The sequence below is a fragment of the Trachurus japonicus genome, chromosome 19, assembly GCF_045865225.1.
Source record: "Trachurus japonicus isolate A0001 chromosome 19, Traja_1.0".
In the NCBI taxonomy this organism is placed as follows: domain Eukaryota; kingdom Metazoa; phylum Chordata; class Actinopteri; order Carangiformes; family Carangidae; genus Trachurus; species Trachurus japonicus.
The window spans coordinates 16,156,123-16,181,037 of NC_140925.1; the positions used below are offsets into that span (position 1 = coordinate 16,156,123).

Genomic DNA, 24,915 nt, shown 5'->3' on the forward strand with positions numbered 1-24,915 from the left:
ATAATATGATTGACATACGGTGGTTTCTGCGTGTTCACAGTGACTGTGCAGGACTGACCTGGAAGACAAACATGTTCTGACCATTAACTTAGTGGAAGTTTAATCTTTGAGCCCAGCGGAACAGAGCAGAGAGACACATCCTCCCTGCTGCTGCTGCTGCTGCTGCTGCTGCTGGTGAGTAGGCTATGCTGCTGACACGCTGTTAATACAACCACAAACCTACACTATGGATCAGTCTGAGTGTCCAGGGAAATGTTTGGAAATTGTAGGAGAGATCAGGAAGTGGCGGCTCAGTTTAGCTCCATACTGTCGGTAGACAAGAACGAGTCACATGACTGATCGCTCCTCTCTCTCCTGTTGTGTTAAATCAGTGATATTGCAGGTCAATCTGCGGCTCATTTCTGCAAACCACACCGACCATGGAGATTTCATTTGCGGGTAAACGAGCTCTGGTCACTGGAGCAGGAAAAGGTAAAGATAACAACTTATACAAATAGATAGGCTACACAGCACGTTTCCAGTGCGCACACTGACACCTGCAGACTGTTTGAAAAACCACAGGTCGGTGCAGGACAATCTGATCTCAGAACTACTGGACTCACATATTGTAGTTTCTCAAATCTAAAACTGTTTTACTGACCTGCATCCAACAAATGCAGCAGTGCTGACTTCATGAAATTAATATAAATAAATACATAAATAAATAAATAGCCTAAATTTAAAAAGAAAGAAAGAAAGAAAGAAATACAGTCTTTGGGTCTCCCACACATCAGTATCCTGTCTTGTGGACCCAGTGTCTTCAGGTTTATCATTACAAACTCATGTTTTTCAGATAATATTGAAACTCAACTCAGTTCAGATCCATTAATTTCAAAAGATACCAAGCACAATTCAGGATCAGGATATTTATTTTGCAGCCACAGAAAGCAGTGTTGGGTTTAAACATTTCACTCAGTTACATGTAGCTTCAGGGCCAGTGAACACCTGCTGAGATTTTAAGTATAGGCTATGTATGAACATGTTTTTCTATAAAAATCTTTTCAGAGTCCAAAGTTGTCAAATGTTAAATGTTGCAGAAACACAAACAGTTACAAGAATTGTTTAAATGAGGTATGCAATCTGCAAATGTATGATAACGAAGTAAGATAGAGAAAAACATAGTTGGGATAATATAAAGGATTTCCTCATAGAAGCTATAATTGCTGTGCAGTAATAAACACTATGTCATGTTTTAATTGTGCTGCTAAAAGCAGAGCTGCTGCTGATGAACTGTGCTAAATGTGCATGTGAACTGATCAACGCGTTGGATAAATTTGCCCAAAGAGTCTTGTCAGCTCCAACACACTCAGAAAATGGAATAAAAAAAAGCTTTGTTCATGGAGCCTGAGACATGCGTGGAATGTGTGTGTGTGAGTGTGTGTCAGCTCTGGTGTCACAGTGGCAGCTCCGCTCTGTAATAAGTCTTTGTGTTTATGGATGTTTTGTGTCTCAGGGATTGGCAGAGCCACGGCTCTGGCCCTGGCACGCTGTGGGGCAGAGGTCACGGCGGTCACACGCACACAGGCTGACCTGAACAGTCTAGTGGAGGAGGTACGACCCCCCCTCACCCCTCTACAGACACACACACACACACACACACACATCTGAGAGGCCTCTGTCCACGACCTCTGACCCCCCCCACTCTGTTTTATCTGTCCCACTGTGCCCCCACTCCCTCTCTCCACTTATCATCATCCAAGGTGTACGTCACTCACCACCACCCTGCTGTGTTTTTCTTGCGTCATCCTTTTCTCATCTTCGTCTCAGGACAAACGGACTGATGAACTGTCTTTGGTCGTCATGCAGCATCCATATTAGTTTACATCGTCAGACTCCTCCATGTCATTTGGTGTCAGTCAGGCTTGGACGTTGATGCTGGATTAAACCATCTCTGCCTTGAGATGAATGTGTCTGGAAACAATTCTTTGAAGTTTGCGGATCATCTTTTTATTCGTTAATAGCAAAGTAATGTATAAAAACGTACAAAAATAGGAAATCAGAATCTGAAAAATCCCAATAATTTCAAAAAAGATCAGTAAAAGAAACGAGGATGAAAGTTTTTGAAGATGATCATGAAGAAATCTTGTAAGTTGAAGCAGTTTCAATCGATCAAATCAATCAAATTTTATTTGCCTAGCCCTTTACAAAAGCCAGAAGGTACCCAAAGTGTTTTACAACAAATCCATAAAACAATACATAAAAATAATACATAAAAACAAGAGAAAGTGCTACAGTGCTACAGGGTGTTAGTGATGTAAGAACATCAGAAAATTCAGCCTCTGAAGTGATTTGTTTGTTCCTGTGGAGAACACTGGAGTTACATATTGAGTATCACAGCATTTGGTTTACACTGATTTTCATAGTAGACTGTTTTAGTGCGTCAGTGCACTTGTAATCAAAAGACAAGACATGTACTGTATTGTGCTGTTTTCACTGTAGAATGCATCATTACTGTTTATCAAAGGTTAATATTGAAGCACATAACATCTACACATTTGTGTTTTTCCTGCTGATCCTACTGTTATCCAGCATATCTGTTTTTTTCTGGCTGCCCTCACAGTGCCCGTCCATCACCCCTGTGTGTGTGGACCTGGCAGACTGGGGGGCCACGGAGGCAGCGCTGCAGAACGTCGGCCCCATCAATCTGCTGGTGAATAACGCCGCCTGTGCCAACCTGCAGCCGTTTCTGGAGGTCACACCCGACCAGTTTGACCAGTGAGACAAATATGAGATACTTTTATGAACCTCAGCTAAAAAGCACAATGTAGAACATGAGTCAGGATTTACAGTTCCACTGTGTAGAAACCTGGTAATGATTATTCTCTAACATGTCTTTTATCTGCAGATCATTCAATGTGAATGTGAAAGCTGTGCTGCAGGTGTCCCAGGTAAAAAGATCTTCTATATCTATATAACTACACTGTATTTACATGACCTTTTTCCACCTACTGCTGTTAACTTTAATTCTTTCAATTGTGCATTTGGAATATCCATCTGGTTTCTGTGCTAAATAACTACAACTACAACTCTGAAGGCCTTCTTTAAAGCCATAAAGAATATTAATAAAGTTGGTACTGGGCTTTTCACAAATACTTAATATTGTACTTCTGTGGTGTACCTCAAGGTTTAATATTTGGCCCCATTCTTTTTTCTTTTGAACATGCTGACACAAATACTGTTTGGGTACGAGATGCCACGCCTGATCTGGTTTTAAATAAAGCTTAAGCTGGCTTTCCTGTGATGTCTAAACATGTCAAATGGATAAGGTCTAATTGAAAAAGAGTGTGCGAGGGTAATGTTTTACATTAAAAATCTCAACATAAACACAAAGAGCTGGGCAAATCACCATCTAACATTCTTGTTGGAGTAATGGAAATGCCTCAGTACTGTCCAGATGCCTAGATTAAATGCAAATATCCGCTTAATAGAACTGGATCAGTTGAATCAAAACCGAAGCTCTGTCTCTGTAGATAGTGGCTCGTGGTATGAAGGCTCGAGGATCAGGAGGCTCCATTGTGAACGTGTCCAGCCAGGCCTCACAGTGTGCCCTCAGAGATCATGCTGTCTATTGTGAGTTACAGATGAACAGTCATGTGTGATTTCAGTTTCTGGAGTACATGGTGAAAGTGGCTGAATGGCAGTAACTGTTATTCATATCTCTGTTCAGGTGCCACTAAAGCAGCCCTGGACATGCTGACTAAAGTCATGGCTCTGGAGCTCGGACCCCACCAGGTACCATCACTCTTTTAATCCTTTTTTAAGATATCTGACAACATTCTGTCAAACCCATATTTAAAAGCACAGCTAAAACATAGATTATTCAATTTAACTAATACAAGCTGCATTGCCACATGACAAAGCAGTAGCTGCTCTGCTGGATCTGTGCTCCAGCAGGCAGCACATCCAAACACCTGGACCAGCAGCTGGTCTGTCTGTCGGAGCCTGATGGAAAGTTGAAGTCAGTCTGAACCCATTTCAGCACAGCTGCACGTTCTCAGATTCCCAGGCGACGTCGTCCTCTGCAGGAATGCTTAAAGAGTAAAGTGACTGCAGGCTAAACATCTCCAGAGTGATTTAGTCTACTTCAGCTCTGACCACACTTAGCTCTCATCTAATCAGTGGCTCAATCCCAGCTCCTCCCTTTGGCCCCACTCCTAGTTTTGGAGGACTCTTGAAAGGGTAGTGCTGCCTCAGGATGGAGCTAAAAGGGGCAAAGCATTCTGGGATTTATCCTCTACTATATCAACTGGATTTTGCATCTGAAAAACACTTCATTTGGAGGCTTTATCACCACTACCTATCAACCCCTAAAAGAAGCAGGACATCGAAATGGAAGGGTAAAGCCAAAGGAGGAATTGAATTTGGGTCAGTGTGGCTGGGTGTGGTTTTAGGTGCTCTGTTTCTCCCTAAAACCACATGCATCATTGATGTCATAAGTACACTACATCACTGCACCAAGGGGAGAAGTCAAACCACCTGAGGTCAGCAGGAAGAGGATTTTGATCTGTGTGGTAGGCTTTAAGGAAAAGCCCAAACTGTAGTGATAAGATCTCTTGTGTGGCTCCATGGTTAATCTCAACATAAACACAAAGAGCCAAGCAGAACATACATCATGTGTGGTTCTTGTTAAAAGGATGGAAATGACTCAGTATGCCTAGTTTCTGACTGGGCCCTTTAACTAGTGTCAAAACTCTGAATCCTGCAATGACAACACCGGTAAAGTTAACAAGGCCTAAACATATTCCTGGTTACAGTTAGAGTGGGCTCCACTGAGTTAATTTTACTGACCACGAAACAGAACCCCAGTTTATATTATAATGTAATCTCACACTCACCTACTGTAACCCCATGTTATGGTGGTTATAACATTGTATTGTTATTAGTATCACATTATACTCATATTATAGTCATATTTTTATGCATCTCTGCTGTATATTTAATCTTATGATGCCTTTTTTCTTTCTTTTTTAAACCAAATCCATTAAAAGAGCACAATAAAATCAACTTCATTGTCTGACATTTAATATCTATTAAGTGAAGTGTTGTAACTGTTGTGTTGTGACCAGATCCGTGTGAACAGTGTAAATCCCACTGTGGTGATGACTGAGATGGGTCGTCTGGGCTGGAGCGACCCTGAAAAAGCCAGGACCATGACGTCTCGCATCCCCCTGGGCCGCTTCGCAGGTCAGACTCAGCAGCTTCTTCTGAATGCACCGTATCTGTCTACCCTCCCATTTCCTTTTTTTTTCATTTTTTATTTTTTATTAGGTGCTACGGTTACAAGACAGGTCGGGAAAAACACAAACATAGAGGGACATAGAAAACAGCTTATTACAAGGATTGACGAGACAACTTAGAAAAAATAACAAAGACAAGGGCTGTGATGTTAGCGGTGCTGTACATACTGTATATTGTTGTACAGATGTTAAGTACAATATCACATATGGTCAAGAGGTGGCGCCGTTGAGGTGTGTTGACATGGTTTAGGAGCATAGAAGAAGAATGTGTTATATCTGTTTACCAGCACCAGTAAAGGAAGCTGTGTGGAGTTTACACGAAGTCTCTGGAGTCTGCTTTCGCACATATAAACACTACCACAACATGGTGTCAGAAATAGGCGAACCTACTGTGGGTAAAAAAGTGGGTGTAGTTGAGTTAAGTGAGGCTGAAATAGCCCAGCGGAGGTCGTCATTGTTTACCTGGCCGGCGCGCAGGCTAAGCTACGCGAGGCTACGGAGAGCACGGTGAGCAGCGGATCCGCATCGGAGCCCGGATAAGGACGGGAGATGACAGACCAGATTTTCTCCATCGCGCCTCCTGGCAGCTTCAACTTCGAGGAGCCCAGCTCGTGGCCGCAATGGTTGAGACGGTTCGAGAGGTTCAGGATAGCGTCGGGATTGAGCGGAAAAGAGGACGGCTATCAGGTCAACTCCCTACTGTATGTGATGGGCGAAAAGAGTGACGACATTCTCACTACGTTACCACTAAGCGACCAACAGAAGACAGTCTATGCAGAGGTGACAAAAGCCTTTGATGAACATTTTGTGGGTAAGCACAATGTCATTTATGAACGTGCTAAGTTTAATAGCAGACAGCAACAACAAGGCGAGTCTGCAGAGAACTTTATCACAGATGTGCATAAGCTGGCAGAGCACTGCAAATTTGGTGCCTTAAAGGAGGAAATGATAAGAGACCGCATAGTGGTCGGGATAAGAGACTCCAGGCTGTCAGAGAGACTTCAGTTAGACCCAGAACTGACGCTGGCAAAAACAATAACCCAGGTCAGGCAGCAGGAAGAAATAAAGAAACAACAGCAACTGCTACGAGGGACACACACAGAAATTAAAGGTGCTAATGTGGATGCCATAAACACAAACAGAGGGAGAACACAATATAGACAAGCTCCCCCACGCAGACCAGAGCAGTCTATGTCCAAGCCAAGCACTGTAAACAAGACATACTATAATGAGAAATGTAAAAGGTGCGGCAAAACGCCACAACACCCCTGGAAACAGTGCCCAGCCAAAGAGGCCGAGTGTCGAAAATGCAAAAAAAAGGGACATTTCGCTGCAGTCTGCAGATCATCTCAAAGAGTGGAAGCTATAGTGGACAGCGACACAGAAGATGACATAGCTTTCATGGGGACAGTTAACACAGAAGGAATTGAAGAGGAGTGGTTAAAAGAAATCAGCCTCAACGGAAAGAAGGTAACATTTAAACTGGACTCAGGAGCCTCAGTTACAGCTATTCCATCTTCCATGTACTCGAGAGCACGTGATGGCAGGCTGAGGACACCACCTAAAAAGATTAAAGGTCCAGATAACTGTCCATTGAAGGTTTTGGGCATCATGAAAGCACACATTAAAACTGAAAAAAGAGAAACAAGGCAGGATGTATATGTGGTGACAAACCTGGTGATGCCACTAATGGGACTTCCTGCTTTAATAAAGCTGAACCTGGTTCAACAGGTAGCTTCAGTACAGGAGGAGAAACAAGAAGCGAGCCATCAATACAGAGCTATGTTCCCAAAAGTGTTTTCAGGGCTGGGAAAGCTACAAGGAAGCTACGAGATAAAACTGAAGGACGGAGCAGTTCCTTATGCTCTCTCGGCTCCGCGCAGAGTTCCATTACCTATGAAAGAACAAGTTAAAGAAGAGTTAGACAGGATGGAAGCAATGGGAGTCATAAGAAAAATTGAGGAGCCAACTGAATGGTGTGCGGGGATGGTGGTGGTCCCCAAGCCAAATAAGAAACCCCGCATTTGTGTGGACCTTACCCGACTTAACGACAGTGTGTGCAGGGAAAGACACATACTGCCTGCAGTTGATGAGACACTGGCGCAGCTGGAGGGGGCAAGAGTCTTTTCGAAATTAGATGCAACATCTGGTTTCTGGCAAGTTCCTCTACACGAAGAATCACAGCCTTTAACAACTTTTATTACCCCCTTCGGAAGATATTGCTTTCAGAGACTCCCCTTCGGCATTTCTTCTGCGCCTGAGCATTTTCAGCTGAGAATCTCACAAATAATCGCAGGGGCAAAGGGCGCTCTGTGCCATGCGGATGACATCTTAGTCTATGGACAAGACAAAAAAGAGCATGATGAAAGACTGCAGGAAGTACTGAAAAGGTGTGAAAAAGCGGGCCTCACCCTCAATGAAAAATGTGAATTTTCAGTGGAAAAAGTGAAATTCCTTGGACACAACATAAGCGCATCAGGAATCGAGGCTGATCCAGACAAAATCAGCGCCATTAAAAACATGCCAGAACCTCGCAATGTGGAGGAGGTCCGCCGGTTCATGGGAATGGTGAATTATGTTGGCAAGTTCTCACCCAGCCTACCAGCTCTCACAAAACCCCTACGTGACCTGTTAAAAAGTGACAGCACATGGACATGGGACGCACAACAGAAAACAGCCTTTGAAAAAATTAAAAAAGAGCTGAGTTCCCCTCCAGTCCTTGCACAATACAGTCCTAAGAAAGAAACAATGGTATCGGCAGATGCATCTTCATACGGACTTGGGGCGGTCCTCCTGCAGAGGCAGACTGATGGTAGGTGGAGACCTGTTGTGTACATATCACGGAGCCTGACGCCCACAGAGGTCCAGTACGCGCAAATAGAAAAAGAAGCACTAGCGGCAACATGGGCCTGTGAGCGACTCAGCTCATATCTGCTAGGCTTGGAATTCACAGTGAGAACCGATCACAAACCTTTAATCTCGCTGCTGGGTTCTCGGTCTTTGGATGATCTACCTCCAAGAATACTTAGGTTTAGGCTAAGACTGTTGAGGTTCAACTACAAAATCATACATGTCCCGGGAAAACAACTTGTCACTGCTGACACTCTCTCAAGAGCCCCCCTGGGAATGGAGGACAGAGAGGCCAATAGCAGCTTGCAGAAAGAATGCTGTGCACACATTGATCACATTCTACACCATCTCCCTGCCACTGACAGTAAACTAGCTCGCATCAAGGAAGCTCAGAGCACAGACAGCGTTTGCAGGCAGCTGAAAACATTGACAGAAAAAGGCTGGCCATCTCACAGGAGAAGCGTTCCTGAGCATCTTCTGCCATTCTGGGCAGAGAGGAACGACATCAACATGGCAGAGGGCCTGCTTCTTAAAGGAACGAGGATTCTGATCCCTGGATGCATGCAGCAGGAAATGATGGAAAGGTTGCATGAAGGCCATCAGGGCGTGACTAAGTGTGTGGCAAGGGCACAAGGATCCCTATGGTGGCCAGGGATAACAAGACAGATTAAAGAGATGGTGGAAAGGTGTGAAATCTGTTGCCAATATTCACAGACAAAGACAGAGCCTTTAATGACCACGCCCCTACCAGCACGACCATGGCAAAAAGTGGCAGCTGATATCTTTCAGTGGAAGAATGGACATTATATCGTGGTGGTGGACTACTACTCCCGATACATTGAAGTAGCAAACCTCCCGACCCTGACAACATCTACGACTGTGGAGCGACTGAAGGTAATCTTTGCAAGATTTGGAGTGCCTGAAATCTTGGTGACTGACAACGGGCCGCAGTTTGCTTCCACAGACTTTGCCACTTTTGCCCAGGACTATGGTTTCAACCACACGACCAGCAGCCCTCGCTATCCCCAGAGCAATGGGGAAGCAGAGAGAGCTGTCCGCACGGTTAAACAGCTGCTCAACAAAAGTCCAGACCCTCAGAAAGCTCTTTTGGCTTACAGAGCTACACCACTGGCCCACGGGCTGAGTCCAGCGCAGCTGCTGATGGGGAGGAGGATAAGATCAACAGTTCCTACTACTCCACAAGCGTTGAAACCAGCCTGGCCAAACCTCAGAGCTTTCAGGGAAAAAGACAAAGAACTAAAAGTGAAGCAGAGAAAGTCATTCAACCTGAGACACAGGACAAAAGACTTACCAGTTCTGGTTCCAGGACAGAGAGTGTGGATTAGAACAGCGCAGACCACAGCTACTGTACAGGGACCGGCTTCAACACCAAGGTCTTACACTGTGGAAACAGACCAAGGGAGCTTAAGAAGAAACAGGGCTCACCTGACAGTGCTCCCTGAGAGAAGTCTGTCCTGCTCTGATGAGACAGAGACTGTCCCAAGGCAGACAGATTCAGGTGAAACAGTGACCAGGTCGGGAAGAGTTTCCCGCCCTCCAGATAGACTGGATTTGTGAACATTCTAATTGACCAGAGAGTTTTCCCTGGTCTTTGGAAAAAAAAATGTGTAGACCTAACAGTTTGTTGTTCCTAAAAACATGTGTGTTATGTTGGGTACTAATGTTATTGAATGTGAGTTGAACATGCTCAGTTATGAATACCTGGTGATTAAGATAGAAGTAACTATCATTTTGGAATTATTTTATTTTGAAACAGTTCAATCTTTAAAGTAAAGAAAAGAGGTTTACAAGCTAAAAGGGGGGGATGTACAGATGTTAAGTACAATATCACATATGGTCAAGAGGTGGCGCCGTTGAGGTGTGTTGACATGGTTTAGGAGCATAGAAGAAGAATGTGTTATATCTGTTTACCAGCACCAGTAAAGGAAGCTGTGTGGAGTTTACACGAAGTCTCTGGAGTCTGCTTTCGCACATATAAACACTACCACAACAATTGTGGTTGAAGGTGCATATGTATGTGAGTATGTATGTGTGTTTATAAATATGTGTGTGTGTGTGTGTGGTTAAACTGGAATGATTGAATAAAGCTAGAAAAAAGAAAGAAGGGTGAAAGCAAAAATAAACAACAGGGGAGAGAGGGAAAGAAAAAAGAAAGAATAAATAAAATAAATAAAAGGAATAAAAAAAATATAATAAGAATCCATACCCATCCATTTCCTGTATCTGCTTATCATGTGCTGAGACTATCCCAGCATGCATTAGGTGAGAGCCAGGTGAAGCTCTGGACTGGTCAACAATCTGTTTCACATCTGCATATCTTGAAGGATTTCAGGAAACACACTTTCATGTTAAGAGTTGGATAAGAATACAAATATCAAATAAAAAACACTTTTCATGCTTTTATTTAATACAATACACACATAAGACTGATATTTTGTCCTTTCACACAGGAATGCAGATAAATGTTTCCCATCACGTTGAACTTTGTGGTGACATTTGGATGGTCCACTTTTAAGAAGTGGACCTGGAGGGTGTGATCCCACCGCTCAGCCTCCTCTCTCAGCTCATACCAAGGAGCTGAAAAGGTTGATTCAGATTCAGGAATGTGGATTTCAGCCTGGTTGTGGAACAATGGAGCAGCTGTTCACCCTTGCCTGCTCATGCAGTCTATATGTGTTTGTGCTTATATGTCCTCTTATAACTGGAGCGAGAACTGTGTGCACATTGTCTGCAGTGAAGCCTAGAAAGCTCTTAGACTCCACAGAGAGTCTCATCATATGGTTTTAGATGGTTTTCATGGTTTTCCAGTTCTCAATCACATGGGAATAAACTAAACCGTGTTCTACAATCACACTTTATGAATTTGTGAACCTGAATATTAACTGAGCTCCCCGTGTGTTTGTGTGCAGAGGTGGAGGACGTGGTGAACAGTATTTTATTCCTGCTCAGCGATAAGAGCAACATGACTAATGGAGTCACTCTGCCGGTGGATGGAGGGTTTCTGGCGTGCTGACCAACATGAGACACCCGAGCAAGCACACTGCCCGCCTCTGCTCAGAGGAAACACAAGGACCTGTCTCATACCTTCACTGCATCACACACACAGGTCCACTTTATTCACTAAATAAACCCTGCCTCTGTACAACCAGTGGATTTCCTGTTTTGCTTGTGCTTATTTGAATCTGTCAAATTAAGAAATCAATCACAACTTCTCTATTTATTGCAGTGACTATGAAGACTGAGAGTATCATTATTATACATTGCAATGGGTGTATTATGTTTTATGATTTATTAGAGATTCAACAAGTCATAATGTACTAGTTTCAAAAGAGATATTTAGGTGACCCTCCCAAGACACTGTCAAACAGGAGGTCCAAATGACTAGTACCATATTAGTTTGTGCTGGTTTGAGGATTAGAGAACCAGATTTATCTATACAAAAACACAAAGAAATAATAATAATAATAATAATAATAATAATAAAACCACTAATATAATATATGTAACATATGATGATTTTCCATATATGGAAGATATAGAAATTACATATGATATACAAACAGATATCTATAATAATCTAAAAAAAAAAAAAAAAGTTAATTTATTATGTCTAGCCCAAAAATGTATGTTTCCTTTTATTGTAGACATATACACACCAGTAAAAGCACTGATGCAGCAAACAAACTTGTAAGAAATGCACTTTATAAATTATTAGTGTCTCTTGTACTGGGTGTTGGTTTTGTGTTTTGATGTGTTCTTAGCTACTTTCTGCCCTTTTAAAATGCCCTTTGGGGTGATTTGAATTTGAAATACATGAGATGAATACAGTATATATCCAAAGCCTGTAAATATATGTTGTTATTATTTAAGCACAGTAGTCTGAGACCGTTTTACCAGAATGGGAATAAAGATGTTTAAAATTTAGAGAAGAAAGAATTTAATTAGGAAAACATAGTAGTGTTGGTTTAACAAACCTGTAAATTAAATATACATTGTGAACAAACACAATTATATCTGATTAAAATTAAATCAATTCATATAAATTTCACTCTGGGTATTCGATATGTTATAACAGTGTATCTAATAGTGGACTGGCAACACCACATATTATCTTCACTGTCATTGACCATTTCCTTGACATGTGTTTCTTTGATGTTATTATGTGTAACTAATACAGGACCTCATCATGTGGCTGTGGTGGAACAAAGAGAAAGAGACAGAGACAAAGTCACGACTGACAGCAGACTACTTTACATATACATTTGTATTTAGTATACAAAAAATTGAAATATTTCACCACACAAACGTGAAGTAATAAAAAATAAGACAAACAGTTAAAACAAGTATACAAGTCATCTTACATTACATACGTACATGGCCAATGCATTTCATCATACAACCTCTCCTAAGAATTACAGTGGGGCAAATAACCAGAGAACTTCCATGCAATAGTAGATTAGAACTTTTTGCTGCATTTCTCAGCTACATCTCAACACCTTAGCTAGGCAGGACCACATGACATGATTCAACCACACAGTTTTGCTATGCCAACCAAAGACAGCATGACAGAGTGGACTGCAGTGCTGCGTCTCGCCGCGAGGGGGAGACGCGCACACACTCGCAGGCCTGCAACCATACAGAAATGCATGTCATAAAGGTGCAATCTGCGCTGTTTGCCACCATGACAAACCCCACAAAGATTGGCTCCTTTATTGTACACTGTTAGCGACACTTCTAACTTCGACATGAGCAACTAGAATCCCTTTAGTTTGAATTGTTTTAGTTTTAAGAGCTAAATATTCAGGTACATGTAGATAGATATTCATAACGCATTCCTCTTCTAAGGATTATTCTGTACATCACTAGATGTCATTGATACCCATTTTTTCTTTCTTTATGTCCACAGAGTGTTGAAAAGTCTTGTGTATTTCTACAATACAATATGAAATAGTACCAAAAACTGGACACTAAAAACTTGGCTTAAAACAATACTGTCTTTTATGCGCTATCCCAAACTGTCAAACAACACCGTCTCACTGATACCGACACGTGCTTGTCCACACACACACAAACACCAGCGATCATACACTCACTCAATCATTCATACATACATTCGCACATACACACACACACACACACAGAGGAACATGGACAAGATCTAAACAATGGGATAAATTAAGACAGAATATTTTAAGACCCATGCAAGCTCCTCCACCCCCAGAGGCAGAACTCAGGCAGCAAGGTTGTACAGCCCCCATGTTTGGCATGCTCGTCTGTCACGTTTTCACAGTTAGATAAAGTTACCCAAAGACACTTGACTAAGATCAGATTTTTGTCCAAAGTAAGAACACAAGCGTTAAAAAAAAAGAAATACTGCATACACCTTTTACACTTTGCTAACAGTGAAAGGTTTCATTAAAAAACAAATAAATAAAATAAACAGCTAAAAATCTGAATTCAAAGACCACTTGCTCTCCAGAGCTTTTGACCATATCTCATGGTTTTCATTTGCAAAGACAAAGCCAACAAAGTGACTGACCTGGAGTAGGATTCATCACATCACTGTCTTTGCTGATGAAGACCATGCCATGAAATTAAACTATTGTGAAGGAGATAGTAAGTGGAACTTAAGTTAACCGTTCTTACTGTTGAATATCAATTCTTAACCTTGTGAACAGCATTGTTCAGGTTTAAACTCATCTTTACCGTAGTAAACTGATGACTTTATTATATAATATAATTCCAATGGTCAGGAATCAGCCTTTACAAATGTGTGCAAGGCTAAAACAGAAAAGAAAAAAATGTGAGTCTCTGCTTTTACTCTTTGTTGCTTTTTCAATATTACAGGTACCTTCATATAATCATTTTAGTTTTATCCATCATTCCTATCAGTACTAACAAGGTTGTACTCATCAAAGGTTTTTGCTGAAATGTTCAATAGGGAAAGAAACAGGAGCATTACACAGCTGTTACCATGGGAGAATATGAGCTGCTGGGTCCCACTGACCTCTCCTCTCCTCTCCTCTCCTCTCCTCTCCTTTCCTTTCCTCTCCTCTCCTCTCCTCTCCTCTCCTCTCCTCTCCTCTCCTCTCCTCTCCTCTCCTCTCCTCTCCTCTCCTCTCATCTCCTCTCCTCTCATCTCCTCCCCTCCTCACTCTAAACCACAGCACTACCTGGCCTCAGAGTTTCTGTGTGGTAATTTAATGTAACACATTGATCAGGGAATATGGAACATAATGTAGGTCTTGACACCTTGAGCATCAAGACCACCTTAAGGCTGTTATAGGGGGGGGTTATAAACAGGGCTGACTAGACTGGAGGTTTGCTTTGAAAAAATCTCAGCAACTGGTTTGGTGAGCACAAGGCCATCCATCTGAAACTATGACAACGACCTGAGGCTTTGTTATATCTCATTTCATAAACCCACACTGACTGTCTTTCTTAGACTCCAATATAAATGCGGGCAGTATTATTTTGTTTTTCCAAATGCTGATCTTAGATCAGAAGCTAAGGGTAACTTCCGACCTGAAGGCGTATTCATAGTTCACTTTCTATCTAGTCAACACTGCATTAATTCAAGCAAGCATGGCTGAGAAAGAAGAGATGTTACAGTATGAAGACGAGTAATAGAAACCTTTGTCAGCCCTCATGGCAACTTGATGTGGTTCTATGAGTACAAAGTAAGTGGACAGTCACTGTCTTTCAGAACCTATTCAACTATTCAGTAATGGTAAAAAAAAAAAAAATCAGAGTAAATATTGGCCTGGTTACCAATATCGTTTTGAAAAAACATCAATATAAAGAAAGCAATCTCAGCAGTGCACACTCACTCGCACTAGTTTTCTCTCATCCTCTCAGAGAAGTAGTGGTTGTTGTTCATGGTGATGCAGTGTGTGGGGTTATAGCAGTGTTTCCTCCTCAGAACATGGTGCACCTTTTCCCCCTCTTCTTCACGGGCGGAGGGCAGAGCACGGCTCGGATGGCCTCGTCGAATACTGTCTTCAGGCCTCGCTGGGTCAGCGCGGAGCACTCCAGGTACTTCACAGCCCCTGAGGACCAGGAAGAGGGCATGATGGGAAACAGTTCTCAGCAGCACTGCCTCTAGTGCTCATGTGTAGCAGGGAGATTCAAAGACAAAGTTAAGAGAAGAAGGAGTTTTCCTGATGGACACACTTAATGGCGAGAAATTTCTTTTGCCACATAGATCTGTTTGACAGTCAATAAGATTTTCTTGCCGTATTTTCTTCAGCCGTCTTTTTTCTACAGACAATAGCAGGTGAGGTGATAATGGATACCACAAGCCCTGATGTGCTAATGGAGACAAAGGGTCTCCATGGAAACTGTAGTATTTTACCAGTGTAAAATTCCTGTTATTAATTTAAGAGCTTAACTAAGAAAATCCTTTAGCTAAGTAGAAATTAAACCTGTGTCATATTTAAGTAGAAGCCAGTGATGGATTGGCACCAAAAAGAGACCCTGGCATTTTTGACAGAGAGGCCACATCATTCAGTGATGAAGGAAGGAATCAAACCCAGATTGCATTAGGGGACTGGGCTACCGAATAAGCTATAAACTGTCCATATTCAAGCAAGAGATTGAGTCTTCAGTCTTTCTGATTTGGCCGGCCATAAACCAGCCAGCCCCAGCCCACCATTTCTTTATTTTTTTGCGGCCACATCAACATGGCTGCATCTTTACGCAGCCGCCTCAGCCACATCATTACACGGCCGTTGTGGCATTTGCCCATATTGCCCAATGGCCAGTCCGTCACTGGTAGGAACCTTAAGGGTTTTTGTGCAACCAACAATTCTCGCCTTGGTTTACTGAGTGTGCTTCCTCCATTAAACTTGGCTTAAAGGTGACTGCAGTGAATTCCTGGCAGCTTCCTGCTTCACTGCTTAAAGGGATACTTCACCCAAAATTGATAATTCTGTTGATGTTTGTGAGCATGCGCACGATTTGCTGTGAGATGTTCGTTCTTCGTTGTAAACCATTGGATGAATGATGTAAACACGGAAGAACATCTCGCAGCAAATCTCACAACAAGGCTAAAAACAGAGATCAAATAAATTTTTCCCAAACAACTTTTTCACGTCGCGACTTCAGGACACTTGGGTCAGTACGGACGAGCAGTATGGAGGTATTTGGATGTTTCATAGTGTGTTTTGGACGATTCAAAACTGAGCTCTATCTGCCGCCATTATATGAAAATCTGTTGCCAGTAGGATCAAAAGCGTTTTGATGACTCTGAAAGTTCTCCAAACCCTTCCTTGGCATGACGGTGAGTAGAAAATGGTGAATTATTGATTTTGGGTGAAGTATCCCTTTAACCTGATTTGAAGAAATACCTCCCTTCCTGTATTTGCATTATTAAACACAAGGCTACATCTTCACCATCACTCACCATTTGAAGTAAAGAAATAAATAATAACAAATGACTGATCGCCATGCCGACTGTATCCAGCTGTGCACATGCCACACACGCCTTACCAATCTCTCTCGCCATGGCCAGGCCCTGCGGGTAGGTGATGGGGGAGAGCTTCTTGTCGCGCAGCCTCTCAATGGTGTCCTTGTCATCTCGCAAATCCAGCTTAGTGCCCACCAGGATGATGGGCGTGTTGGGGCAATGGTGTCTCACCTCAGGGTACCACTGGGGCACCGCAACACACACGCACACACAGGAATATGCATATACAGAGGACAGAGTCGACGAGAGAGGAGAGAGAGAAGAGTTAGCCGGATACAGAGGGAGAGCGTCGAGCGCCTTTCCACGATGACATTCAACAGACTCTGTGAGTTGTGAAAATAAGAGGAAATGTTTTTAATACATCAGTCTGAAAGGTAGCGTGGCTGTGCGAACACAACACAACACAACACACCCTCAGGCCGAGCAAACCTCCAATCACTTCACTTCATCACATGATGAGAGAACCGATCCCGACAGACCAGGGGCTCTGCAGAGGGAGGTCGGACCGTAAGCAGAGTGTGATTTCATACGAGAGCGTCTCATGATGCTCAGCAGACCAAACCACAGCCGGACCCCCCCTCCCTCCCCCTGCAGAGCATCTGGACTCATTCAGACCTCGTCTTACAACGTGTCTCAGTGCTGAGTTCAAATCCAGACCGTTCTAAGGCGAGGTCTGGATAGGTGGCGGCGGCGCAATAAGCCAGGTGGAGCAAAAGATGTGCCTCCTTGTGGTCAGACTCGGCATGGTGGGGGATGGGGGATGGGGGATGGGGTGGGTGGGTGGGGGTGGTCAGTCAGCGTACTGACCTTAGCTCGGACGTTCTCAAAGGAGGCCGGACTGACCAGGGAGAAGCATATCAAGAACACATCCTGGGAGAGAACCAGAGAGATGGCTAGTTGAGATCAACATCGGAGTGTGTGTGTTCCAGCGTATGTGTGTGTGAGTTACAACCATAAACATAATCCCTCATTTTGCTCTGATATATAGGTCTTTTTTTTTCTTAAAAGCCACTAATACTTCTCTATTTAAGGGCCACTATCAAAGAAAGTCTTGCTCAAATAGAATTCCTTAATTAATTTTCTGTTTTAATTAAATAAGGATAAGTGGGGTGCTCTGGTAGGCGAGTGTTTAGAGATCAGCTGATCGAGAGTTTGACCCCTGGCCATGTTGATTATTTACTGCATGTCATTTCCCCGACTTCCTGTCAATCTCCACTATCAATAAAGTCATAAAATGGCCCAAAAATACTTGAGAAAAATGGATTTCACTTCATAACAAAATAGTTCCTTATGATATCTACAGTAATTGTTGGTAGGACATGTTTCAGTTGTTTAGATGTAGAAATGTGTTTCTAACAGAGTAGAATTAATGTCATTTAGAGCCAATGGCATTATCTGATCCTGCATGTAACCAAACTGTAGTGTTTTTATAAACTGAGGTTTTGTGACATGCAATTAAAAATTGAGATAAACCAAGATATGATCTAAATAAAGGTTATTGTTGCTACTGTTTATATGTCCACCATACATTCCATGTCTTTACTCTTAAATCTTTGCATAGATAGGCTATGTTTTGACAGAAACTTTAAACATTGTGTAACCATTGACTTCTAGGTTAGAAGTAGTTTGATTGGTGCAGCACACTGTAGAGTTCTTCTTCCTGAGTCGCCCTTTGTGTGTGTGTGGGTTCGGAGGGGAAAGAGTATGAATACCGTCTGTGGGTAGGACAGTGGTCTGAGCCTATCGTAGTCCTCCTGTCCTGCTGTATCCCAAAGGCCCAGATTCACTGGTTTCCCATCCACCATAACATTGGCGGAGTAGTTGTCAAAGCTGCAGGAGGGACACAACACTGAGTTACACACAGTGACGGGACACGCTGCATTCACATGGGTGATTTAGTTAGAAGTGAATTCAATGGAATTCAAGAAAAAACACATTGTAAACCACAATGAAAAAAAGGCAGCCCTCAAACTTAACCCCTAGAAAATATGGAGGCATTTACCAAGGAGAGAGTGTTTTAAAGGAACAATTTGGTATATTATTATAAATAGGCATACTTATAACAGTATATTTAAAGCATTCAACATTTTGATAAACCCTAAAATACCCATTATGCTTAGACCTAGATTAGAAGAAAATTGATATCAGTCTAATATCTACCATGTTAGCTTAGTTTAGCTTAGCTTATTTTAGCATAAAGACCTAAAGACCGGGGGAAACTACAAACTTGACTCAGAATAGCCTACAGTACATCTACCCACACCCCTAAAGATAAAAAAAAAACTGAATGTGCTACATCTGTAGGCCTAACTGTAACTGGCAACGCCCATGCATACACACCATGAAATCTCACCAGTTACTGATCCCAGTCAAGAAATAGTCCAACCATAACCCACAGCAAAACCACAACTTGTACATTATTAACATGAACATTATTAATTGATGAGCTCTACAGGAACTGGGGACAGAGTCGGGCTAGTTGTTTCCCTCTGCTCTTAGCTTAGCCTCTGCTAAGCTAAACTAACAGGATGGGTTGGGCTGACATTTCAGCAAAGAGCTAGCTCGTCAAACTGAGACATTTATTTCGTTTTCTATTGCGAAACTCCTTTTTTTTTCTCCCAGGGTCGAGAATAAACTAGATAAACAACCTGGATCTGTTTTTTTTATGTGGCAAGTCTGAATAGGCCAAAGCAATAAAAAAACAAAAAAACAGATAGGCTACAAACAATATCAATATAGATCAGTCACGTTCATTGGTTTGGATTATTAAAAGCTAAGATTTAATACATAAAATATAAGTGCTAGCACAGCAAGGGCTACCAATATTGCAAATCTATAATCTCATGGCTGACATAGCCTATATTAGTCCCACAATCATCTCATGTCATACAGTGTATTGTCACAGCGCCGGTCCTACAGCATCAAGCCACCGCTTACGTCAAATAAGTGTGTGAACGTGTGTGGCAGTGTGCGGTGTGTACTCACACAGTGGGGATGTATTCACCAGGGAAGGCATTGGTGGTGTAGCTAATCAGCAGACAGGTCTTACCCACAGCCCTGAGGAGGGAAGAAGGCACAGCAACGTTTCAATACAGCTCCACACACACCAGTACAAAAACCAGATCTATATAAATTGTATGGAATAGTGTATGCATGGCTGTGTGTGTACGTGTGTGTGTGTGTGTGTGTGTGTGTAAAAGCAGGCTGCTACTCCCCTTCCCTGAGTGCCACACACAGACACTGGCCTACATTCATATTGCCTGAGGGACACAGTGGCTCCCAATGAAATATAGAGGATGAGTAAATAACAAGAGGGAGGGAGTTAAAATTACTGATACTGACAGCTTCAATTAATTTTTTACATTTCATATAAGGAAGACGAGAGCATACAGCAAGCTTTACGTTATGGCCATCGCTTTGAATAATTCATGTTTCATACATCACTGTGTCACGATTGCTGGGCTCCACTACAATACACATGAGCTTCAGCTGAGGTTGCCATGGAAAAGGAGAGAAATTGGGTGGGAATCAGAGCTGGTGCAAAAATTGAAAAGCACTCTGTGGTTTCCAGGTGGAACCAAAACACTGTGAGATTTCATCCAAAACCGAATTCATTTAAAACGATGTTATCAGTTGTGTCTAAAAGCCTAATCTGCTTGTCGTAAAGCGAAACTGTCTTTGACTTTTTCATGAAACAGTTTTTCTAAAACTGTTTTTCATGTGCGCCCAATCCTGTCTGTGAAATGAGCACAGCCAAAGGATCACTCGTCCCAGCTGTGACTCTATTGATACAGTAGATCGACAGACAGTTTGTCAATAAAAAAAAAAGAGAGCAAGCGGTGTGAAATTGTTTTTGGAGGACACAAACAAGTAGAGAAATCCATCATGTGAGTTGAACCGGTTTAAGTTGACTCACATGTAGCCTACCACATTTACAACTCTAACACACAGACAAACACACTCCAGCATGGTAAAATAGAAGGTCACCTCCTCCAACTCTTTGTATTATCGGTTTTTAGTCCTTCACAGTTTTATATTTGTATATCTGTGCAACTTTCCCATGGCCTAGAAAAGCATTGGTCCTGTGTGTGACATCAACACAATGTATGGTCTATAGATTGAGCTGGAATGTGAAGGCGGAGCCAGTGGGAGACACACTAATGAGCCACGTAACACAGAAGCAAATGTGAAAGGCAGAACATGTTTTTTTTGGCTGGAGATGTTCATTCAGGTGAACGGGAGCCATGTTTGAGTCCCACCACTATCCAGTTGTTATAATACATTCATGAGCTGGTGTCTGTGCAGCTGCTGGTCCTTTACAAAGCAGACATTTGGATTTAGATGGAATAGTTATATAGCATTAATTAAATAGCTCTGTTGTATAACAGTGCAGCCCCAGTCAGTGATGACAGTGTGACAGGTAAAAAAAAAAAATTGGTCCAAATGAGCACAGCTGAACACAGATCACTATGTTACACACACACACACACACACACACACACACACACACACACACACACACACACACACACATGCACACACACACTGGCTGGCTGGCTGGTTACAAGGCATCAGTACACTGTGTACTATGACAATTCCTGGTGATCAAAAACTGACTGCAAAACACACATTTGTAGGAAAGAGGCAAAGCAAAAAAAAAAAAAAAAAATCTCCTTGCACTCAGCCTGGCCACACCTTAACACACTCTCTGCCTGGTAACACCCACACCTTTCACACACCTCCAGCCTTCTCTCCTCTCTCTCTCTCTGTCTCCTATAAACATGTGGTTTTCTCCCCTCACACTCACACAATCCTGGTGATTCTCCTCTGAGCCGGAGCTTCTCCTCATGACCCATAAACTGAGCTTGGTGTGTGAAATCAGCAGCAGGCTAATGACCTTTGAAAATTGCTGTAGCCTATGAATATCTTTTTTTTATGGACATATGTAACACACGGTATCATTTCCTCTAGTACAGTGCAGGATTAAGGTCACAAACTTTTTCCTCAGAGATCTGAGATTAATCCCAGAGAGAAGTCAAAATTTGCAAAAAGAAAAAAATAGGAGCATTTTCAAATTGAATTAAAAGTCACAATGATTTAATTTCAACATTTAGACTTGAATTGTGTGAATATGTCTCCAATCAGAGGCCTATTCTTGTTTTTTTCCCTAAAAGCTGGCATTAATGTAAGGACACATTTTCCTGCTCTCAATCTGCACCTAGCAACGATATCATGAATTTACACCATCAGTGCATCAAATCCACCCACAGATGTCAGTGCGTGGAGCCGAGTGGGCTGTGGATGCGGGTAAGAAAAGGCTCACAGAGCAGAATTAGGGCAGCGGGGCCTGTTTGCCACTGACAGGGCCACAAATTCCTTAGCGTGCATCAGCACTTCAGCCTGCCTCCAGTGGCCTGCGAGCAGTGCGAGGCGTGTAGGTGTTCCCGCATAGCATCCCGAGGCGCACCGCTCCCACCGTCACAATGAACCGGAGAGCACGACGGGAACGGAGCCGACGCGCCCGCAAAGCGCACGATCGAGGAGAACGTGTCGAGCATCGGGGAGCGGCGGCGGCAGCAGCGCGGAAAAAGCGGGGCGACGGACCGACCGACCGACCGACGGCTCGGTGAGCCCCCCAGATCCTTTTCCTACATAGCATCCTCCCATCATCCATCCGTCCGTGGACGCATCACTGAATCTCACAAGAGGGGGGTAAAAAAAAAAAAAAAAAAAAAATGTGCTGGTGCTCGGCGTGTTGGAGCTCTTACCCGTCGCCGACTACCACGCATTTGATCGCCTGCATTTGGACACGAGCTGGAGGCTGTGAGGGAGCCGCCGATGGTGGTTCAATAGATCCGACAGTCTGCGCTGAGGTCTCGGATGAGAGCAGCGGGCCAGTCCGCTCGGCGATGGAGCCGCAGTGAAAGGGGACGATGACGAGCAGCGCCGAGTGAGTCCGGAAAGCGCCGAGCGCGTTTAAAGGGACATGTCGCAAAATTGAGGCATCCCGTCGAAAGGAAGGGATGATTCACTTCCTTCCACTTCCGCCTTCGTTCACTATTGTTTCCTAGCTACAGTAGCGTGTGTTAACCATGAGCTATTAGAAGAATAATGCAATGGTACAAACACTTTCATCCTGTTCTATTGCACCTTTGCAGCGCCTGTTTGAAAGTGATGCTGCTGATAAATCACATAAAATAGACTAACAACCGAGCCAAAGACCATTTCACAAAAATAGCCTATTGAATGTTAAGATAATACAAAAAAGGCTAAAAAAAAGAGTAAAAGATTAATTTCTCATCATTCTGTCAATCATGTTTGGCATTACTTAATTTTTCTAAGAATAGACTCAAGATGGTTCTTGAATCTTTAAACTGCTCATCTTTCATTGCACAACATTAATCTCCTTTCACATTAAAATATTATTTACTGAATGTGATTTATTTTCTTTTGCTGCTCTTTTATATCATTTTTGTTTTAACCAGGTGCTATTTACTCTATGAGATAGGCTTTTGGTTCTTTGTGGTTGTAATCAGCTCGTATCAAAGTTGAACCACAGAACAGCAAACAGAGGGTTGAATTATCTTGAAAATAAAAGCTCTTCGGCTGCAGTTTGAAGACCCAGTGACCTCATACATCCCCACCCCACCAGCACATTACACACACTGAACATTGTACCCAGTGATATAGATTGATACCAACCAATAACACATTCACACATAGAAAAATCACAGTTTTTTTTTTTTAATTATTATTATTATTTCAGAAAAATCTTTTCATTTTGCTGTTACAAAAACACGTGTCGTCAAAAAACTGAGCAAAAATGGTTTTAAAAAAACATTTACACATCCAAATAAAAGATCCATCCCACATCTGGCCCACATCTGGAAACATATCACCTCATAAAACAGCAGTTTCTGTTACAAGAGAAAATGCCATTTGTAAAAAAAAAAGCATTTTGTGAATAATTTTTCTGCTCTCTGCATCTGAACTGAAAGGTGAGGGTGAAGGGTGGTGGGGGCAGCCGTCTGGTTTGACAGATACAATATTAAGGCATATTTTAACCAAATCTCATTCAGCATGTAAACTCTTTAACGCTGCCTTGGATTCATCAGGACTGCAGGAGACAAAGACCAGACAGAGTGGGTTCAGCAGAGTGGAGCTGGATGGCCCGAACAGATATAAATGATCACTTGCAATTAATTTCAAGCACAGCTCATCTCAGTTACAGTGAGAGCTCCTGACATAAGAGTGGGCTCAGCTGTCGAAGATCTGAGCTGTGAATAAAGCATTAAGACAGGGGCTGAGTTTGGGCTCAGTTAAATATTTCTTCAAAATGAGACAAATTACAATGTAGGTGCAACAGCACTTCTTATTCCATCCTTTGAGTATAGAACAAGTTTGATGTGATTGACTGAATAATTGAAAAGGTAATGCACATGTGGAAACAGAATTTGGACTCTCGCTCCATTGATATGTAATAAAACCAAGTTGACCACAAGGAAGGATGAAACATATGGTTTCGAAACTGCTAATAATCTCCTCCAGCGGGTATTCGGGTAAACAAACAAACAAGAGTATGAGTCTGACTCTCTAGTGGAAAACCCTAGAGGCTGAAGTGTTGAGTGCAGCCCACAGTCTAGAAGCCACGCACTGAATAAACAACATATTGTTTAGTGGGGTACAGAAGTGGGGGTAAGATGTACATCTAGCCCTGAGGGTGGCGACACATGAAAGGTTCACTGACACAGGAGAACGACTGTGCTAAATCCTTCATTTAATTAAGGCTTTTAAAAATGCGAGGGAGGCCATGAATGTGTAGCGCTGGTGTCACGGGTGTCAGGCCGGTAGTTTACGGTGTGGCTCTACAGATGGAGATGTCACTTTGTTGTTTGGTCCAGACTGAAATATCTGTTGGGGGAGTTGCTATGAAATCTTGTGCAGACGGTCACGGTTTCCTGGTGAAGAACCTTCATCCCTGACTCTTCTTCTAGAGTCATGAGGTTGATATTTATGGTTTTGTGGGAGGTGTCTTAACAATTGTTGTATTCATTTACACAAAACCTGCTGAACACATTTCACTCGCCCCCCCAAGGTATGTGATTAGCCCTTTGATGATCCTGCCGTTTCATCTACCACCATCACCGGATGAAAAGTTCACTTTATCTACACGATAAATCAAATGGTGAATAAATATCTACCTTGTATATCTATAGAGAAAGCTGCAAACCAGATGACATTCCATCGGTGCTGTGTTTACTGGTAGCACATGTTAAAATAAAATGGTGAACGTGTTATAAA

At 42.6% G+C, this 24,915-nt stretch overlaps 2 protein-coding genes across 2 annotated transcripts; one reads left to right on the forward strand and one right to left on the reverse strand.

The window, feature by feature from the left end:
• The first annotated feature begins 253 nt into the window (after nucleotides 1-253).
• dcxr (dicarbonyl/L-xylulose reductase) lies at nucleotides 254-11,300 on the forward strand. The gene is made up of 8 exons (XM_085761337.1): nucleotides 254-471; nucleotides 1,493-1,590; nucleotides 2,600-2,754; nucleotides 2,885-2,927; nucleotides 3,510-3,609; nucleotides 3,707-3,771; nucleotides 5,106-5,223; nucleotides 11,057-11,300. Exons 1-8 carry the CDS (start codon nucleotides 420-422, stop codon nucleotides 11,158-11,160), a joined length of 735 nt encoding a protein of 244 aa, XP_085617463.1. The 5' UTR covers nucleotides 254-419; the 3' UTR covers nucleotides 11,161-11,300.
• A 3,009-nt stretch (nucleotides 11,301-14,309) lies between these two features.
• On the reverse strand, nucleotides 14,310-22,586 carry rac3b (Rac family small GTPase 3b). The gene is made up of 6 exons (XM_085762400.1): nucleotides 22,383-22,586; nucleotides 19,600-19,671; nucleotides 18,327-18,444; nucleotides 17,422-17,484; nucleotides 16,638-16,797; nucleotides 14,310-15,196 (listed from the first exon to the last, which is right to left on the reverse strand). The coding sequence occupies exons 1-6, from the start codon at nucleotides 22,415-22,417 to the stop codon at nucleotides 15,066-15,068; spliced, it is 579 nt and encodes a 192-aa protein (XP_085618526.1). The 5' UTR covers nucleotides 22,418-22,586; the 3' UTR covers nucleotides 14,310-15,065.
• Between the last annotated feature and the right edge of the window lie 2,329 nt (nucleotides 22,587-24,915).